Source organism: Jaculus jaculus, chromosome 3 (genome assembly GCF_020740685.1).
Source record: "Jaculus jaculus isolate mJacJac1 chromosome 3, mJacJac1.mat.Y.cur, whole genome shotgun sequence".
Taxonomy (NCBI): domain Eukaryota; kingdom Metazoa; phylum Chordata; class Mammalia; order Rodentia; family Dipodidae; genus Jaculus; species Jaculus jaculus.
The window spans coordinates 159,696,022-159,716,116 of NC_059104.1; the positions used below are offsets into that span (position 1 = coordinate 159,696,022).

Here is a 20,095-nt window from a genome sequence, read left to right on the forward strand (position 1 = left end):
AAAGATAAGAACAAGATTAAATGATATTTTAAGGGAAAATAGATTAGTAAATATTATTTCTCTACAGTAGTGGTAAATGACAATTTGATATTCAGCCTTTCGTCTGTTCAGAGCCCCTCTTCTTGATGAGATTAGCAATGTAATGGGAAAGGATTTAAGAGCTCTAAACACATCTTGTCTGAACTCAAAAAACCTGTTCCTTGAAATTTAAGAAGGGGTGTTGAAGAATGACTAAGAAAATGCTAAGACATGCGTATGGGCAACAATAAGATACCTAGATGTATATAAGCTGAAATACAAGAAAATGTCACTAAGGTAAAGCAAACCTCAAGAGCCAAATTGTGATATGTTTCCATTAACACCTTTTCCCTCTCCAACATTCCAAAGGCTTTGAGGATGGCCCATTTAACAGTTATGTCACTGGAGAAAGTCAAATTTATTTTAAAGCTCATTTATTTATGAGCAAGGTCAACTGTTTGGGAGAAAAATAACACCACAATCTCAGAAATTCATATTAGGATATTAAAAAACATAGTTAATGTACTAAGGAATGCTACAGATATTGTCAGACATATGGAAGTAATTGGCTTTCCTCCTTTCAAATCTGTATGCTAGTACTAGTAAACAAATTTTGTGAAGAATTTAGCCAACTTATTTTTAACAAAGTTCATTTGCAATTGGAATATTTAAGTGAAAATGGTGTTCATGATTAAAGTAATATAAACTTCAAATTCAGTAGTTATAACTTTCTTCCACTTTTAATATTGATATGACTTCACATTTCACTTAAGAATTATGCAGATACTACTTCAGGCTATAAAATAAAATGTAGCCCCTTCTCTTCTCTTCTCTTCTCTTCTCTTCTCTTCTCTTCTCTTCTCTTCTCTTCTCTTCTCTTCTCTTCTCTTCTCTTCAGTATTTCTCCCCCACCACCCCCAGCCACAACAAAATAGCCTTTTAAAGTATCCATTAGTATTAGGTTATGAGATCTTTCAAGTATTTTCTGTAAGATCATATACCTTTTACTTACTTTATAAAAAGAAAATGTGGTTATATATACATGCAGTAATATCACTTTTTTTTTTCTTTTTGGTTTTATGGTTTTTCGAGGTAAGGTTTCACTCTAGCTCAGGCTAAGCTGGAATTCCATCTCAAGGTGGCCTTGAGCTCACAGCGATCCTCGTACCTCTGCCTCCTGAGTGCTGGGATTAAAGGTACACGCCACCATGCCCGGCTGCTTCTTTGTTTGTTTTCTTTAACTTTACAACATGTGGATGTTTCCTTTCAATTTCAGAATATTAGACATATACAGTATTGCTTTTAATGACGGAATAACATTCTATTATACAAACATTTTATAATCTCTTTACTCAAATCCCTATTGATGTTGGTTAACAGATTAGTTTAGTGATGTTGTAATATCAGCAACCTAGAAACCACAAAAAAGTGGGTTTTTTTTTTAATACAATAGAGCACTTACAATCAATTCCCTAATTCAAAATTGGGTAAATGTAGAAGATTGCTTTTATTGCCAGAATCTACCAAGGATAGCTAATTTAGGAGAATCTTTCAGTCTGGAATCACATACCTGTGCCATCCTGGAATGGAAGGTTTGAAAAGTAAGGCAAGCGGTGTTAAAGCAGACCACTGAGGGTGGGCATGTAGCCTCCCACCCAAGTCTGAATGCTTGGCAGTGAGGCTGAGGTGATGTCAAGGTGAGAGTTTCCTCTGCAGCCATGTCTCCAAGCCTATGAAGGCACGAGGCAAGGTCTTCGTGGATACTGTCAGTATCCACCTGCAGCTTCACACAGTTTTGAGACACAAGCGTTTAGAGAGACTCTTGCACAAAGCAAAATATGATGGACAAGTCCCTGGAAAGAGGAGAGCCATGAGGGTTGTCATGGGGTGCAATGATCACTGTTCTTATGTTAGATCGTCACTCCCCAACACATGTCAAATGGAAGTTTTAAGCATTTTACCATGACCTAAGTAGTGACCCTAAACAATCAGGGAGTTTGTTGACTACAAAAGTCCTAGCACAACCTGAGGTGAAATCAAGCACAGCAAGAATGAAAGGCGTTAGTGAAAACATAGCATAAAAACAAGAGCTACGTTGCCATGAGCTGGTCCACATATGGCTGATCATCTATCTTCAGAGATTTATTGAAATAAAGATTTCTGAGCTCCACCCTCAAAGAGCCTGTTTCAGTGAGCACTGTTACTTGATTGTTCTTTCCCAGATGATGGAGTCCTTCTGAATAGGTCCCTTACCAATACCTAGATCATGATAAGTGATCAGTAACCAGTTGTTGCTAAAACTTAATGATTTAAATAAAGCTATGCTATCTAATAGCTATAATCCATCATTAATCCAAGTACTGTTTCTATTCAGAGAACATTGTAAGCACTGGAAGTATGGAAGTAAATGCTTTTTTCTGTGGATAGGTCAATAAAATATGAGATAAGTCTAAATTCTGTAAGAATTTGAAACAGTGGATATTAGACAGGCTGGGATGCTATGTTCCCTGAAGGAGCGAAGGGCTCTCTAAAGATTTGGCATGTATGCTGACAAGTGGAAACATGTGGTCAAAAATGAGAAGGACCAAGAAAGAACTCTCCAGCCTATGGGACCTGAGGCTAGAGGGAACTTACACCAAGACCGAAAAGAATGAAAGTCCTGGTGACAGAACAGTGAGGTAGGTAGTGACATGAGATGGAATGAGAGGGACAGGCAGAGGTCAAGGGCTAGAGTTTGGATTTTTTTTTTTTCCCAAGGTAGGGTCTCACTGTAGCCCAGGCTGACATAGAATTCACTATGTAGTCTCAGGGTGGCCTTGAACTCACGGCGATCCTCATACCTCTGTCTCCCCCACCACCCCGAGTGCTGGGATTAAAGGCGTGTGCCACCATGCCCAGCTTAGAGTTTGGATTTTATTGAAAGCAAAAAGCCAATGGAAAGACTGTAGCAAAGGAAGGGTTATTGAAACCTGGCTACTGAGTGCAAAATGGATCCAGGAGGGTGGAAGCAGACAGTGAGAGAAGAGAAAGTAAGAGGCGATAGCAGCAGCCAAGGGAGGAATGATGTGGTGCCAGAGGAATGGGTGGAACTTGGAGCTAGAGTAAATGCACCTGGGTTACATGAGGAGGGGTTACATGAGGAGGGGGAGACAGAAATAAGAATCAAGATTCCTGGTTGAGGGGTTTGGAGAGGTAGATGAAAGTAGTATTAACTTTTAAAAATGAGAAAAATTCCTAGAAACAGGTTTAGGAGAAAATAAAATTTGATTTTGGTGAGTGAAGTCGTACACATCCACTTGGAGATGTTAAGCAAGATTGACTTAGAAGTACCAAGTAAAGAGAAAAGTTGAGCTGAGATCCTGCACCATCTAGTGTGTGTGTGGTAGTTGATAGGGTTTTTGGTACTTACGTATTTTCATAGCAATTTTTGTTATTCAAAAATATATGACTCCTAAAAGCTATTTGCTGTGCTTTATTCTATCATAAGCTAGGCTTGGATAGCTAAATTGTATTTGATCATTTTCAGTAATAAATTCCAAAGTAATCAGTGCCAAAGCCAAATTTTTTTTTAAACTTTAAAAAAATGAATTCCATTTTTTTACAACAGTAAGCCAAATTTAAAACTGCTACGAAAAGTAAATAGCCAGTGTCAATTTTTTATTTTGCCTGTGTTCCAGGATCCTAGTCCTGCCCCTCAGGCAGCTACTGTCAGAAATGTTATCATTCTTCACCAAGCGCAACAGCCTCCAGGAGGAAAAGGCAATTTAATTATAACATTTCTACTTCACATACAATTTATACTTCATTCACTTTGAAATATGCTGTGGGGTGTTTTAAAAGCTTAATACTGAATGAACCGTTTGTTTTACTCAAGTTGTCAACAAAATGCGTATTGAGCACAGAACATACTTGTTTATTAGGCACTGGAAGGAACTTCAGACATTTAGCATAAAGGTTGGTCTCTTTCTCCACAAAGAAACTGGGGCACAGAGAGATGAAGGATGTTTCAGTGTGCCATGGGATTGCATCAGGACGTCAGGTTGGGACTGGCACTTAGGACTTCTGGCTTCTGCGATGTTGCATTACAGAGCCCCATGCTTCTGCCTTCATGCAACCCCAGGACTCCTCTTGGCCAACTGAGTCTTTACTGAGATCATTTTTTACCAGCCTGGGTCATCCTCTCACTTTTTGAGTCTCAAAAGGCATGAACAATAGCTGGTAATTTAAATGTTCTTACCGTATACCAGGCAGTATTCTAAGTATTTTAACACATATTGCTTAATCTAAGCTTATGCAGCTCTGTAAAGTGGGTCATCTTAGCATTGCTATATTGTATAACAAGCTTCTTCTACAACCCTCTTCTGCCAGGGGCATACAAAAACCTAATGATTATTAACATTGACCATTTCTCTAAGCTCTGGCTACATATCTTTCAATGGCTAGCAAATCTGTGAATGTCCAACAGACAAAAGGCATTAGCTTCTCATCCAAACTCACTTTCTCATCTTCACCTCTCTCATCACCCATATCCAATCTGATCAACCTTGGAAATATTAGTTGAACCCTGCTTGATGTCCAGAACTATTTGAGGAAACTAGCTGCTCTGACTTCCCTTTGTGTCTTTTCTCATGTCCACGCATACCTCCCACCTCAATCCCATTCCCAATTTCATAGTCCAGCCTTCATTTTGTATCGTTTGTAATCCTTCAGTCATCTCTCATCTGTTGGTTTTTGATCACTTGGTTCTTGAACCCTCACATTTCATTGTTGCTAGCATCCTTCTCCATACACAGGTTAAATTATATGAAATGTCTCTGAGAGCCCTTGGCACTAATGGAAAAAAAAACCTCTCTCTGGCATTGAAGGACTACTCTTGCTGCAGCTCCCTTTCTGCCTCTTCTATGCTCGGTGCCAGCTACTGAAGCTGCTCAAATTCTATATCGAGTGAGACATTTATAGCTTCCTTGCTTACTTCCCTCATAAGTATGTGATAAGGATCACTTAATGCATGTGAATGTTTTTATTATATTTGTTTGTTTATGTCTCACCTTGTTCAGTATAAAATTAGAGGTGGGAAAACAGTTTACTAACACAAAAACACTTTGGAGATGTTATTTTTAAGTCATGGAAATCACTGAATTTACAACTCCTGAGGCCCCAAGAGATAGTCAAGCTCCACAACATCATTTTCCAAGTGGCTCATTGTCAGGCCTGAGTAAACCAGTGGGAGAGTCAACAGCGGAACCCCATATCTCAGAAAAATGACAAGGGCTCTTTTTCCCTCTCGAGAAAGGATGAGGGCCTACATAACATATGTAAGGCATCTGCTTATATCCGTAGTCTTACTGAAAAAATTAGAAATAATTTGAATTCTGCCCCAGTTTCTTCCCTGCTGCCCCACTGCCATATTCCACCCAGACCCCCAAGTGTGAAACAGTTTTCTGGAAAGAGTCCCTTATGTCATTTACCTGTCTATTTCTAATTGAAATCTGGTGCAAATTATCTAAATCTTTCCCCACTGGACGGTCCTTTTGTATCTGTTTCTTAATTAAGAATGCAGTTAAATCTATAGTTCTTAGGTACTCTTGTTTCAAGACAGTCTTCTATCAAATCTATTCTTTAGTTTTGTTATTGCAAACAAAACCCCATCTTAAGGTCTTAGGTTCATAGATGTTCTATAATACAAATGGCAACCATTTATCAAATACCTACTATGTGCCAAGATGATCTGTACTATCTCTAATCTCCCTAAGAATAGCCAAGCAAAATAAGGATTAATGTCTTCAGGTATATGAGAAAGCCAAGTTCCAGGAAGTTAATTAACCATGGTCATCGAATTGGCAAATAAAGGAACCAAGGTTTGAATCCTGGCCAATCCAAAATCTCACCTCAATGTTCTTTCCATGCCATGGTAGGCAGATGATGTGGGCTAAGGTAGGCAATCCCAGAACCGCAGCTTCAGTGTTGCCCATGACAAGCATCCACAGAGCCATCAGTCCCATCAGAGTCTCATAGCAAGGTTGGCAATGAGCACCAGCCTCCCTCAAGTTCTCTGCTATGCTCTGCACTCTTGGGGCACATGCAAAGTAGTAAACTTTAAGCAGAAGAATGGTTTCCTGTTCCAGTTAGGATAAACTCCACTTTCACAGAAATGGCTTACCATGCCATACACACTTGAGAAGGAATCTATGTCAGGGATAAGATAGCAAAGCCCCATACCAGAATGCCTGGCTTTAATGCCTAGTTTTAACTTTCATTACTTGGTCAAATTACTGTACCTTTGTCCTAGTTTCTAGCCACATACAATGGAGATCATTATGGATTCTTATTTGACAGAGTTATTATAAAAGCCTAAGAGAATTTTAATCTATATGATTTTCAAACTGGGCTAGGGAGATGGCTCAATGAATAAGAATACTTTAACTTAATGGGTAAGAGTGCTTTGCAAGGGAATCTGAGTTCAGTTCCAACATCTAAATAAAGGCTATAGCCATACACACTTGTAAGCCCCACACTGAAGGGGGACAAACACAAAAGGACCTGAGGTCAGTGCCCAGTGCCCATGTCAACTGCCAGGCGAGAGACATGTGCCTGTAATCCCAGAGTTGGGGAAGATGAGATGGGGTCCCTAGAGTTTACTCACTAGCAGTCTTGCTTAATTGGTGATCTCCAGGCCAAAGAAAGACCCCTGTCTCAAAATGAGGTGGACAGTGTACCCGAGTAACAACACCCAAGGTTCTTCTCTGTCCTCCTACATACACACACACACACACACACACACACACACACACACACACTTGTGCCTGCATGCACATGCATGCACACACATATACAGCATACACACACACAAAATTTTTTAGTCATTTATTTATTTATTTGAGAAAGAATGAGAAAGAGAAAGAGAAATAGGGAGAGAGAATGGGCATTGTTAGGGTCTCCAGCCATTGCAAACAAGCTCCAGACGTATGTGCCCCTTGTACATCTGGCTTTACCTGGGTAGTGGCAAATCATCTCAGGTCCTTATGCTTGGCAGACAAGTGCCTTAACTGCAGAGCCATCTCTCCAGCCCCCAGGTTTTTTTAAAGCAAAAAGAGATGATATATGGTACATGTAGGTTAGCTAATTCACCTCTTTTCTTCTATCTTGGGTCATAGCAACCTGCACTGTGAATGAAAGGAAGCAGAGTTAGGATTCTGTCTGTAAAAACCCTGTTCTGTGTCAGTTAGGAAAACTGGATATGTATGCATATATATACACACACATACATGTATATATGTATATATATATATATGTATGCATATATATATGCATATATATATATATATATATACATACGTGTGTGTGTGTGTGTGTGTGTGTGTGTGTGTGTGTGTATTTGGTTTTCTGAGGTAGGGTCTCACTTTAGTCCAGGCTGACCTGGAATTTACCATGTAGTCCTAGGGTGGCCTCAAATTTCAGGCTATTTTCTTACCTCTGCTTCTCAAGTCTTGGGATTAAAGGCATGCACCACCACACCCAGCAGAAGCTGGTCTTAATATGTGCTAACTTCCCACATAAAGATTTTAAAGGACTTATTTTAGGGTTGGAGAGATGGCTTAGTGGTTAAGCACTTGCTGTTGAAGCCTAAGGGCCCTGGTTCAAGGCTCGATTCCCCAGTACCCACGTAAGCCAGATGCACAAGGTAGCACATGTATCTGGAGTTCATTTTCAGTGACTGGAGGTCCTGGCTCTCCCATTCTCTCTCTCTTTCTCTCTCTCTCTCTCTCTCTCTCTGTCACTCTCCAATAAATAAATAAACAAGCAATTCTTATTTATTTATTTTAGTTATTTATTTGAAAGAGAAAGAGGGAGAGAGAGAGAAAGAAGGGGAGATCCAGGGCCTCCAGCCACTCCAAACGAACCCCAGATGCGTACTCCCCCTTGTGTATCTGGCTAACGTGGGTCCTGGCAAATCAAGCCTTGAAGTGGGGTCCTTAGGCTTCACAGGCAAGTACAACCATTGTGCCATCTCTCCAGCCCAACTTTTTTTTTTTAAGGGATTTTCTTATTCTCCTTTGGCCTTACTCACTGTCCCTCTTCTCAGGTACACACAGACCACTAAGGAATTATATTGTGTCTTATTGGCTGACTTTATACAAAATGATTTTAGTTTTTGCTTCTTACTAAATTTGCCTTACCAATGATTTCCCACCCTGGCCAAATTCAGGGCTTGTTTTATAGATGCTCTGTTTCTCTTAAGCATAGGCTCCACGATGGGAGTTAGCAACAGCAAAATAAACTACAGGCATTCTTGATTTCATTGTGTCAGAATTCATCATGGAATTGAGCATGAGAAATGGGGCAGTCAAGTTTATTTTGGAACAGGGCTCAAGGCTGTCTCGCCAAGCTCAGTATGATAGGACCAGGCACTTGCCCAAAGAAAGATCTGGCAGACAGCCAGCCTCATTCCATACGGTCCCCCAGAACCTCATCTGAATATATTAATCTGTCAGCACATACTTGTCTGTGGGCATGATATGTGTCTCTCTTCATTATCCTGTTTTTTGTCTATTTTGAAGCCTATTTGCCTCAGAAATCTGGGAAGCCCACAGGAACATAGTAACATGTATGCTAAAGCCCCTCTGGATTGGGACAGACAAAAATGTTTTCAATCCAGTGAAATCTTGCCATAGTCACCACAAGATAAAATGCCTTTTTCCTGCTCCCTAAAAGTTACCATGTCTATGAAACTTGCTATCCTAGGAAACACCTAAGGAGGGTTTTGAGAGATATGACATAATTTTAGATAGCTTCTTAATTTAGGGGAGCTCTTTGCTCCTATCAGAACAGAGATACTGTGCTTAAAATTCTGGTTTCCTCCCTCCCAGGTGAATGGCATTGACCTCCGCGGAGCGTCTCATGAGCAGGCAGCTGCAGCACTAAAGGGGGCTGGACAGACGGTGACGATCATAGCACAATATCAACCTGAAGGTCAGTCTGAACCTACATTTGGAGTGTTCTGATATAGCCACCTGTGGGTGTGTACCAGCAATACTGATTACCTGCATTACCCAGGTCACCATCATTAATGGCTTCTTAAAACTCCCTATTGTGAAAACATAATGATTTATGTCCACAAAAACCTATGAGACAGTTACTCTTAATCTTCTAGGAAAACATCAGGTAGTTATGAACATGAGTTCAAATAAACAGCTACCAATCAGCTACCAATTTCAATAGAATTTAAGTCACATTCCTACCTTCTGTACATTTTTAGTCTTAGTCTCCAGCAGATATTATAAAAATAAGATTTGAAAAGGGTGAGGAATTTGTGCTGTAGAATTAGACTGTGACAAGTAGATCATTTTATTTCTTTGAGGTAGTAATTTAATTATCATTATTAGTAGCATGGTTTTTGATGCCCCTATCTCCCTTGTTGCTATATAATTCCTGGAGACTTAGTAAGACACCATTGCTATCAGTTGGACTGGCCATTTGAAAGCTAAGATATCCCAAACTGGATTTGATATACCTTGATCTTTAGTTTATTTAAACATGCTTTTTAAAGATATTTAATTTGTTTATTTATTTATTCATTTATTTATTTGAGACACAGAGAGAGAGAGTGAGAATGGGCCCTCCAGGTTCTCTGGGCATTGCAAACAAACTGCAGACACATGCACCAGCATGTGCATCTACCTTATGTGGGACCTAGAGAATTGAACCTGGGTCCTTAGACTTTGCAGGCTAGAGCCTTAGCTGCTAATCCATCTCTCCACCCCTAAACATCTGCTTAATAAGGCTTAATGATACAACTAGGATGTTTCTGTTATGTGGTTGATTGGTTGATTTCTTAGCAAATTTACACACACACAGGAGCACAATACTGTGGATTAAAGTTTGTGCCTCCCACCACCCACCCACCCCCCCAAAAAAATAAAACAAAGGAAAAGAAAAGAGGACTATGATTTCCATCTTTATGAAATGTTAGTTAACTACTTTGGGCCCATATGTCTTGAACAACCAAAAATGATGCTATCCACTGTCAGGGAAGAGGTTGTGCATGTGGGTGTAAAGAGCTCCTTGGCCTTTTCAGTGATTCTTTACTAACTTCGCTGGCTATGTGTGATTTAGAAGATTGAATTTGTATCATGCCTGTGACAATGTAGTATAAGGAACTGTCAAAACTGTTTACCTTGGAACATGATATTGTCATCTACAAATAAATATCCTGGGACACATACAGCCCACATGTCATGGTTGGACATACCTTATTGTCAGAGGTGACAAATCACATATTCTGCATAAGAATTAAAAAGAAAAATACTTTTCTTCATGTGGATTTCAGTATATTTCCTTCATTTGTGTCTGGCTTTAAAATTAGAACTTGCAAGAAAGTTACACAAAAAGTTTCATAAGTATTTTATCCTACGAACCTAACCATAAATGACCAGTGAGCGGGGGAAGAGGGGGCTTGTGGTGGTCAGATGTGGATGAGGAGACAAGAGCAGGACTTTCTTGACAGTTTCAGCAAGTGTTTTTACTTCATTAATATTAATAGAATTTTTTTCTAATGGAAATAGTTCCAGAAGTGTCTATAATAAACAGAAAATGGAAAAAAAAGTTAAAATCACTTGACTAACTAATTCCATGTCATATACAGAAAAGACAATTCCATGGGCATCTTCCATTTTCCTGGGTTTTTTGTTGTTGTTGTTGTTGTTTTGGTTTTTTTGGCTTCTCAGACTCTGTGCCCTTTACCTTAGCTTGATTCGTGGCATTAATTTCCTACCTGCTTTCTTATTTCTGACAATTTTATCTCAAATAAATCTCAAGACTACTAAGATGGTTGGAACCACAGTTATATGAATTATGAGTTCTTGATAGTGAGCAAATATTTAAATAACCTTGAATTGCATGATTTCAAGCTCTAAAGGTTACACTGAAAACAATCATGTTCTAGCTCTGTCAGCATAAATCTTCCTGTTTCCACTGGAACTTCCTTCCAGCTCAGTTTCCATTACACACCATACTTCACTGAGTAATGTGTTGTACTTTATCCAGACACCTATTAAAAGCATGCTTTATAAATCATATAAATTTGCTCTTAAGATGCTTCTAAAGAAATTGCAAATAACAACAAGCTACCTTCAAAATGCCAATGAACAGACTGAATTCACAGAATGACTTCCCTATCTTAATAGTCCAACTGTGATCTCGTTTGTGACAGCTTTACGTCAGCTGGAAATGTGGTCATGGCAATGAGAAGCAATCAGCTTGATTCTCCCCTTTTGCAGACTTTATGTGCAACCAGACCTTAATTGAACAATTATGTGGAATGGAAAATTGATTGGATTTTTGTTTGTGTTACATAGAGACAGTATACTATAGTTTTAGGAAATAGCCAACAGTTTACTTTTAAATTACCAAGGAAGTTGAGATTTCATTAGAAATGAAGTATGTCTCCTTCTTTTCTATTAGTATTGAACCCTTGTGACAATACTGAGATTTTATTGACATCTCGTTTGGTATGGTCATGAACTAGGCTTGCCGTAGTTATGTTTTTCTGTCACTTTCAAATGCTTTATGTGGAATCCTTTAGATGCTTTGATAGTATTACCATATATTCAGAAAAAAATATATTTTATACATATCCAAAGAATTTTTTCAATTTATTGAAGATAAGTAACTTTAATACATTTAATAGAGATTAGTTCTCAATGACATATGACTGACTTTAATTAAAACATTATATCTTAGACTATGGAATGTCAGAGAAAGAATAAACTTGCAGTGCCCATCACAGTGCAGGAATATAGAAATGTGGGAACAAAGCTAGACTTTGAACCATGGATAAGATTGGTATTTTAGAGAAGTAGAAAAAGGAGTATCTTGCTAATCTCCAAAATTGTAGTTCCATGCCAACAGACACATCTATGTTTTGTGTAAAGATAGATCCCCTTGATGTTACAATAGGCCTTTCTTAAGGAGTTGCTAAACTTGTAGATAAAATATTGACCATGCCTCGGTACTTGAGTTTGTACTCAAGATAATTGGTGATCAAAGGGATTCTTTTTAATTTTTTTTTTTTTATTTACAAGGAGAGAAAGAAAGAAAGGGAGAATGGGAACATCAGGGCCTGTAGTCACTGCAAATGAACTCCAGATGCATATAGTACTTTGTGCATCTGGCTTTGTATGGGTACTGGGGAATCAAACTGGGGTCATTAGGCTTTGCAGGCAAGCACTGTAATGGCTGAGCAGTTCCCTAGCCTGGGCTTCTTCTTTTTTGCACTTACCTATATTTTTCACTTTTGCCTCAAAGATAGAAAAGAATTGCTAAACACATATGTTGCAAAATATGAAACATCAACAATTATATGTTATAGTGCTTAGCATACTTTTCTCAAGCAACTGAAAAATAAATGTAATTACTACAGGAGTAAAATCTCTTCTCTGGGAAGTTTCATTCTACAAAATGAGGCTGTAATTTTATGTAGTTCTGCTTTAAAAAGTCCCAGTTGTCTGCATCATTCTATCCATCATCAGTCTTAGTCAATATATAGGTCAAACTAGTAGAATTAAAACCAATGTAAAGAATTTTATATAAATACTGTTTCTGTCTCTTGATGTGATTGTAATTTTATTAATTTTTGCTTCTTTCATACATATATAATATATGTTGACACTCACTTCCAATTACCCTCTCTTATCTTCCTCTAATTCCCACTAAAAGCCTTCTTTTCCCCAACTAATCCCCTTCTATTTTCATGCCTTTTGTTGTAACCCACAGAGTTAAATTAGGGTTTCTTGTATGAGCATGGGTGGAAAGTTATTTAATGAACTATGGAAAATTACCAGTGACTATACAACTGAAGAGCATAACCTCCCCTACCCCAGCAACTGCCAATGAACTGCCAATAATGCCTCTGAGGGGGGTGTGAGTCATGTAAGGACCCCATCTGTGGGCTCAGTCTTGTGCAGAAAACCACAGCTGTTGTGAGTTCATGAGTGTAATGGTCATGTCATAGCCAGAAGACAGCATTCCATAGGATTCCTTTCCATTCTCAGGCTCTATATTCTTTTGTGTTCCCTCTCCTTCCGGGTTCCCTGAGCCTTGAAGGGAGTAGTTTAGATGCCTTATCTACGGTTAAGCACATAATATTCATTTATTCTCAACAACTTTACTGGCTATATAATCTCTGCATTAACCTTAACCCATTGAAGAAAGAAATTTCCGGATTGAAGCTGAAAGCAACACTAATCCATGGGTACAAACATAAATATTTAGGAGGCAGTTTGACATGTCCACTTAGCATAGCAATAGTAGTAGGTTCCCTGCTAGGGCCTATGTCTCTAGCCAGATCAAGATATTCTACATGGACAGATAAAATTCCTGCCAGAAGCCATAGGTTATTAGCCAAAAATTCAAGTGCCATGGATGAGATATCTCCCAATGAATTATTGGCCAGGAAGATTACAAAGGCCCTAAAATAATATAGGCTATTGCCAATGATCTTGGTTGCCCACCAAAACTAGATGTTAATTCCCTGCTGCTAAAGACAACACACACTTCAGTTGCAGATCATAGAGAAATCAGTCTGGAGTTCAGCTGGTAGCTTTCTCCCTGTTGGCTATAATTTGAGAAGGTGTTATGCAAGCTTCGGGGGAGAAAAATCAATAGTCCTACCCAGCTATGGGTCCTGTGAACTATACAGTTGACTTGTCAGGCAAGATGAATAGTGACATGTCTGTACTAACTGCTTCTTGAGTGGATTTGAGTCCTGCTCCACAGAAAGGAACTCATGCCTAGTACTGAAAATCTTTAGTTCATTTTTACCATCATGTAGATTCAGCTTACTTTCAAAGGAACATGTGTTACACTGGTAAGAAAATAGTAAAATCATTTTCTTTATTTCTTTGTTTAATTATATATAGGATCCTTTAGAAATAATTTCTTTAGGCACTATAGGAAGCTATTTCTTGTAAAAAAAAAAAAACAAAAACCTTAATTATCTGTCGTTACTGAAGGTACTATATCACTACACATATGGAAACATAATACTGTATACATACTCACAGACACACCCCCACACACCCCACAACCTTTTTCCTTCCTTATCTTTCCCAGTCATTTCATATCACTTTCAGAATTATCTTTCTAAAGCACCTGACCCCATCCAGGCAGCCTGCACTCAAACCCTTTGCCCTCCATGCTTCTCTGCCAACTTCCGTTCCCATTGTCACCCATCCCATTATCATCCATAGAACCATCTTTTTTCACCCTCCCCCGAAGCCCGCACTTCTGCTCAGAACCAGTCCCTGCTCTTGAATTTGGTTACAAGCTGCCACGTTTCCAATGTCTTGGTTTTAATGGGTTCCTCTCCTTAGAATCTCCTGCTCTTTCCAGCTGTCGATTTCTTCCTTGAGGATGCTCATTTCAATTCCACCATTATTAATACTTATTTGCCAACACCCTGGAATTTTTTCAATTTTTATAATATTTTTATTTATTTATTTGTGAGAGATAGAGGGGGAAGGAGAGAATGGGCATGTGAGGGCTTCCAGCCACTGCAAATAAACTCCAGATTCAAGTGCCATCCTATTCATCTGGCTTTATGAGGGTACTGAGCAAGCAAACCCAGATCACCGGGCTTTTGCAGACAAGCATCTTAACCACTAAGTCATCTCTCCAGCCCATGAACCCATCTTAATCTGCTCTATCAAGTGATCTGATTCTTTTCCTATACTCTCTAGACTTATATTTAGGCACCTGTGTGTCCCTTGTCATAATTTACATATCTCTGTCATCAAGGGAGTTCCTAGAGAAGGAGTCTCCTATCACTCATCTTATTTCCTTCCCATGTCAATTCACTCAGTACAAATTTTAATATACTTTATTAGTCAGTTATAAAGCTTCTTTCAAAAGTACAATATAGTATTTCCAGGGTGCTGGCAAATAAGTATTAATAGTAAATGTTCAAGAAATGTTTGTTCAATACATGTTAATAATGACTTGGAGTTCTTATATTAGATACAGAAGTGGTAAGTGAATCCCTGGATTTGATATTTCATGTTCAAATACCTTTCAGATGATCCCCTTTAGAGTTTTGTTACAATACCTTTTGCAGTCCTAGAAAATGAGCTCCCTTTCTCCCACACTTGGTATTAGTCAAAAAACCAAGAAGTGATTCCCTTTCTCCTGCATTACAGAAAATCCACGTGGTTGATTTGTAATATCGCACCAAAAAAGATGATTAAAATTTCAGTATTTTTTAATCTCTTGAAAGTCAACTCTAACACCACCGATAAATTAAAAAGGCATGGATCACAGCATAATTATACATTTATCAAGAAGGAGCTGACAGAATTTGTCTGATTAAGATCACAGCAAAATTTTATACTTGTTGCCTTCTCATTTACAGAATGACTAAACTTAATATGAAATAGCTGACTTGCTTTGGGATAGTAAGCCACCATTCACCCACAGAACCATGGTGAGCATTAAAAAATAAAGCACAGAAAACAAGCATCTAATTCTCAGGCATTTTCTATGGAAATGACTAAAAGGCCTAAGTATGGCATGCTGGAGAGAAATCTCTGGGGAATTACCATCCCGTCAACAATCAGATAGTGCTGCTTGAGTAGATAGTGTCGGGGCCTGATTCCTCCACCCTTTATTCTTCAATAGGTTCTTAAAAGAAAAGCCCCAAGGACAGAATTGATCACTGCCTGAAGATTCCTAAGTGGGGTTTGTTGGAGGGAATTGTGGCCAACTTGCCAATTTTCCTTTAGATTCTTCAATCCATGTTATTTTTCTGAACACTTCCTGGGCTTCAGTCAGTGTTCTGGGGGAAATGACAAAAGCACATACTGACAAAAGACCCTCTTTGCTACAAAATGTGATGGTGAAAAGTAGTATAAAGAAATAAGTAAAGATGATTGTGACCCAGCAATATGTACATATCAAACAGTGTCCATATCAGGCTGTTATTCAGGTGATATTTGAACAAATACCTAAAAGAAACTAGTGAGTAGGCCACATGGGCAACTGGGGAAGGAATGAGTTATTCTAGAGTATTCCTCTATCAAATGTGGTATAGGAACTGGCAAAATCAATAAGCCCTAACCTAGGCCTACTAAACCAGAGTCTGTACTCTACCAAAATGCTGTGCATGCATCATTAAATTTGAGTCCTCATATGCTACAGGGCTAGGGATGTTTCTCAAGTGGTAGAGTGTTTGCCTTGTGTGCATGAAGCCCTGAGTTTCTCCTCCAGCACAACATAAATCCAAGGTTCTGAGCCCACACCTATAAACTAAACACTCAGAAGTGAAAGCAGGAGAATGAGAGGTTCAAGGTCATCATCGGCTACACAGGGAGTTTGAGGACAGCCTGGGCTACAAAGAATCTTGTTTTTGCTACAAAAATAAATGCTCTAATATACTTTGGTACCATGAAAAAAAAAGTTGCTTGTCACTACTGAATTAGACTTTCTCTCCCAGGGGCACTGGGAAGTCATATAACATTACCAGGTTTTGACTTCTGGTGTCAGCCAATGATTGGTCATAGTTAATTAGCTTGACTGGAGATGGATTGGCCTGCAGGAAATGTATGAAGCTCATGTGTCATTCAACTCAATCTGTTCTTCATTGCCTGAAGAGTGTCCTCTCCTTAAGGCAACAGAAGTAAGTTGAGAAGAACTAACAATGAATCCCACCCTGGCAGATGCCTCTATAAATGAAGAGAAGATCTTTAAGGCATCACTTTAAAATTTATTTGAGTGATTTGAAATATTTTAAACAGAAACTCATTGAAATAATCTTTTCATTCCTTTTAAGTTGTAAGGCTAAGTTTAAAGGGAAAGTACTTACTCCTTTCATCAAGAAGTGAAACTCCAGGACAGGGACTATGAATATGGTTTAATAGCTAAAGGCACTTGTTTGCAAAGCCTGTCAGCCTGGATTTGATTCCCCAGTAGACATGTAAAGCCAGATACACAAAGCAGCACATACAACTGGAATTCCTCTGCTTTAGCAAGAGGCCCTGGCATGTCAATTCTCTCTCTCTCTCTCTCTTTCTTTCTCTATCTCTAGTCTCAAATAAATTAATTAATATTAATAAATTAATAACTTAAAAAAATTTTGCTCATTTTTATTTATTTATTTGAGAGTGACAGAGAGAGAGAAAAAGAAAGAGAAAGAAAGAAAGAAAGAGGCAGATATATATAGAGAGAATGGGCACAACAGGGCCTCCAGCCACTGCAAACAAACTCCAGACACGTGCACCCCCTTGTGCATCTGACTAACGTGGGTCCTGGGGAATCGAACCTCAAACTGGGGTCCTTAGGCTTCACAGGCAAGCACTTAACCACTAAGCCATCTCTCCAGACCATAAATAACTTTTGAACAGGAAGTGAAACTGATCTTATCATGGGCACCCTCTGTTATAAAGCTTAAACCACTATTGAACACTGTGTGCATTACTCTATTGGGCCAAAGGTACAACGAAAGCTTGAAATTAATATATAACTGAAAAAGTAGGCCTATCTCCTATAATTCACAGGAAAGTGCGTTTATATAACATATAAAAAGCTTATTTACAATGCGAGACACAGTTCTTTCTTTAAATCAACATATCAGCAGGTTTATGAATATGAGTGAGCAGCTGTGGCATGTGGGAATGTTTTCCCAAGGCAAATATCAGCATCTTAAATGCTCAGGCAAGATTTGTAAAATCCAGCTGTGGATCTTTGTTAGAAATCACACCAAATCTTCAGGCAGCATTTAGGGTAAGCTTTAGGGGTAGAAAAGACTGTGCTGAACTGTGGATTGAGACAGAAAATTGGTGTTCTGGGGTAGGCTCTTTTTAAAATTTTTGAAATTTGCACATGTTGCTGCTGCAAATGAATAACTTTTCATTAATGAGTGACAGGGGAATTTAGCCCAGGCTGGCATGTTTTTCAAGCAAGCACCTCTCACTGCTGAGCCATCTCCCCAGCCCCTAGTGCTGACTCTTATCAGTGTAACCTTGTACTATGTCGTGTTTGTCTATTTACTCACCTATTTAAAACATAGCTAACATAAATAAAACGTTTTCTTAAGAACCTTTACCGTTATTAAATTCAAGCTTTAAAAAAAAATCACTGACCTCAAAGTGTGAAAATGTAAGTTTCTGGACTGGAGAGATGGCTCAGTGGATTAAGTGTGTATAGCTCAAGCTAATGTACCAGCGTTTGATCCCCAGGCCCCACATAAAAATCTGGAGGTTGTAGTGGGCTTTTGTAATCTCAGCAGCTGACACTGACAGTGAAAGGGAAAGTGAAGACAACAACACATTAGCCAGGCGTGGTGGCGCACGCCTTTAATCCCAGCAGAGGTAGGAGGATCGCTGAGAGTTCGAAGCCACCCTGAAAATACATAGTGAATTCCAGGTCAGCCTGAGGTAGAGTGAGACCCTACCTTAGAAAACCAAATAATAATAATAAAAATAAATAAATAAATAACACATGCATCAATGCAATAAAAAAAATTAAAAAGAAATGTAAGTTTCAGGACTTGAAAGTTTTCTCGCAAATATTACATCTTTTCTTTACATAGTTTAATGCGTAAGAAATGGATGCACAATCTGGTTACTTTGATGGATTCTGTTTGATTTTAAGGGAACCATTAGCAAATAAACTTTAAAACTTTTAAGAACCCTTTGAGATCATCTTTTCTGGTTTTCTCCTTTCACAGGTGAGGGAAATGAAGTCCAATCACCATCCAGATAGAAAAGCAAGTCACTGTCTTAAAATGGTAAAGCCAGTGAAGCTTTGTCCCAATGAGCAATTAGTAATTTCCTTAATTCCTTCAATTCATCATAGTCAATATGATGGAATACAATTTAAACATAATCCAGTAAGCTTCTTATAAATTTGGGACATAAAAGGTTCAAAACTTTCTCAGGGAATCTTAGGATTTCCTCATGTATGCAACTCTGCTTTCATTTCTACCTTGTTACTATTAGCTGTCATGGCCCATATATCATAGTTGAATTATTTACACATAAGGATATTAAATATATAAGCAATTATTTTCTATTAAAATTGCCACCAGCCTAAAAATACTAATAGCTTAAAGGCGTTGCACTTTTCCTCTTCCTCATTCTAACTTTTTTTGCAGGACTCTTACCCCCTCCATTCATCTATTAATCTGTCATCAATCATTTCACCCTTAAGTGCTCTTATTACCAAATATCATGTTTCTCTAAGTATATTGTATTGTATTAATTCTGGCTTCGTTGAAGAATGACTTATAATTTTTACTGAAAGGTTAGGAAGAAAATGACACATGACACTAGAATTTTTCTTGTTCACTGTATATTTTTTAATAACTCTCACATACACATACACTTCACTAAGAGATACACTAAGAAATAACTAGAAACCTCCCAAGAAATTCGTTCACTCAGTGTATTGGTTTCTTTCTAGTTGCTTTGGTTTCATGTCCAGCCTCTGCCTAGCATACCACTATAGAATATGACTGTGCAGTATGTAGATGCCAGGAAGGTTCTCTCTCTACGTACCATAATATTGATGGCGCTGCATCTGTCATCCTATGCCCAAAACAGTTTGGGCCTAGAGCAATGTAGTAACAATAAAATCAGGCATTACTTTCTGACTCAGAAAACTATAGCTCTCATTGTCTATCCTTGGACTGTGTTTTATCTGTGTGATTTAACAAGGGCCTAAAATCTCGTGATATTTTTATCACTTGGGGAGGTGCTTTGGCATCTAGTGACATCAACCACTCCAACATGAGTCAAATATTCCATGTACGAGAGACATTTTGACAACCAAGAAGGGCTTTTAGATATACCTACCACTAGCAAAACCCAAATCAAGTGCATGGAAATAAATATATTATTTACTATACCCGTATTACAAAATGAATACAATTCTCTGTAGATACCCATTTTATAGAGAAGTTCATGATAGACAGTGGTCCAAGAGACAAGCAAAAGAGAAATATAAACCCAGATGGATGAAAAATGCCTGTTAAACTTTCTCCATCTTCTGTGTTCTGCAGAGTTTATCCCATATCTATTTGAATATTTGC

At 38.4% G+C, this 20,095-nt stretch overlaps 1 protein-coding gene across 20 annotated transcripts in view; it reads left to right on the plus strand.

Moving 5' to 3' along the window:
• Dlg2 (discs large MAGUK scaffold protein 2) overlaps positions 1–20,095 on the plus strand; it is a 1,944,997-nt gene that overhangs the window by 1,632,048 nt on the left and 292,854 nt on the right. For all 20 annotated transcript variants that reach the window (XM_045145568.1, XM_045145570.1, XM_045145572.1 and 17 more), the window contains one exon: positions 8,886–8,988. In XM_045145568.1, coding sequence (XP_045001503.1) covers positions 8,886–8,988 — 103 coding nt within the window. The remainder of the gene's footprint in view (positions 1–8,885; positions 8,989–20,095) is intronic.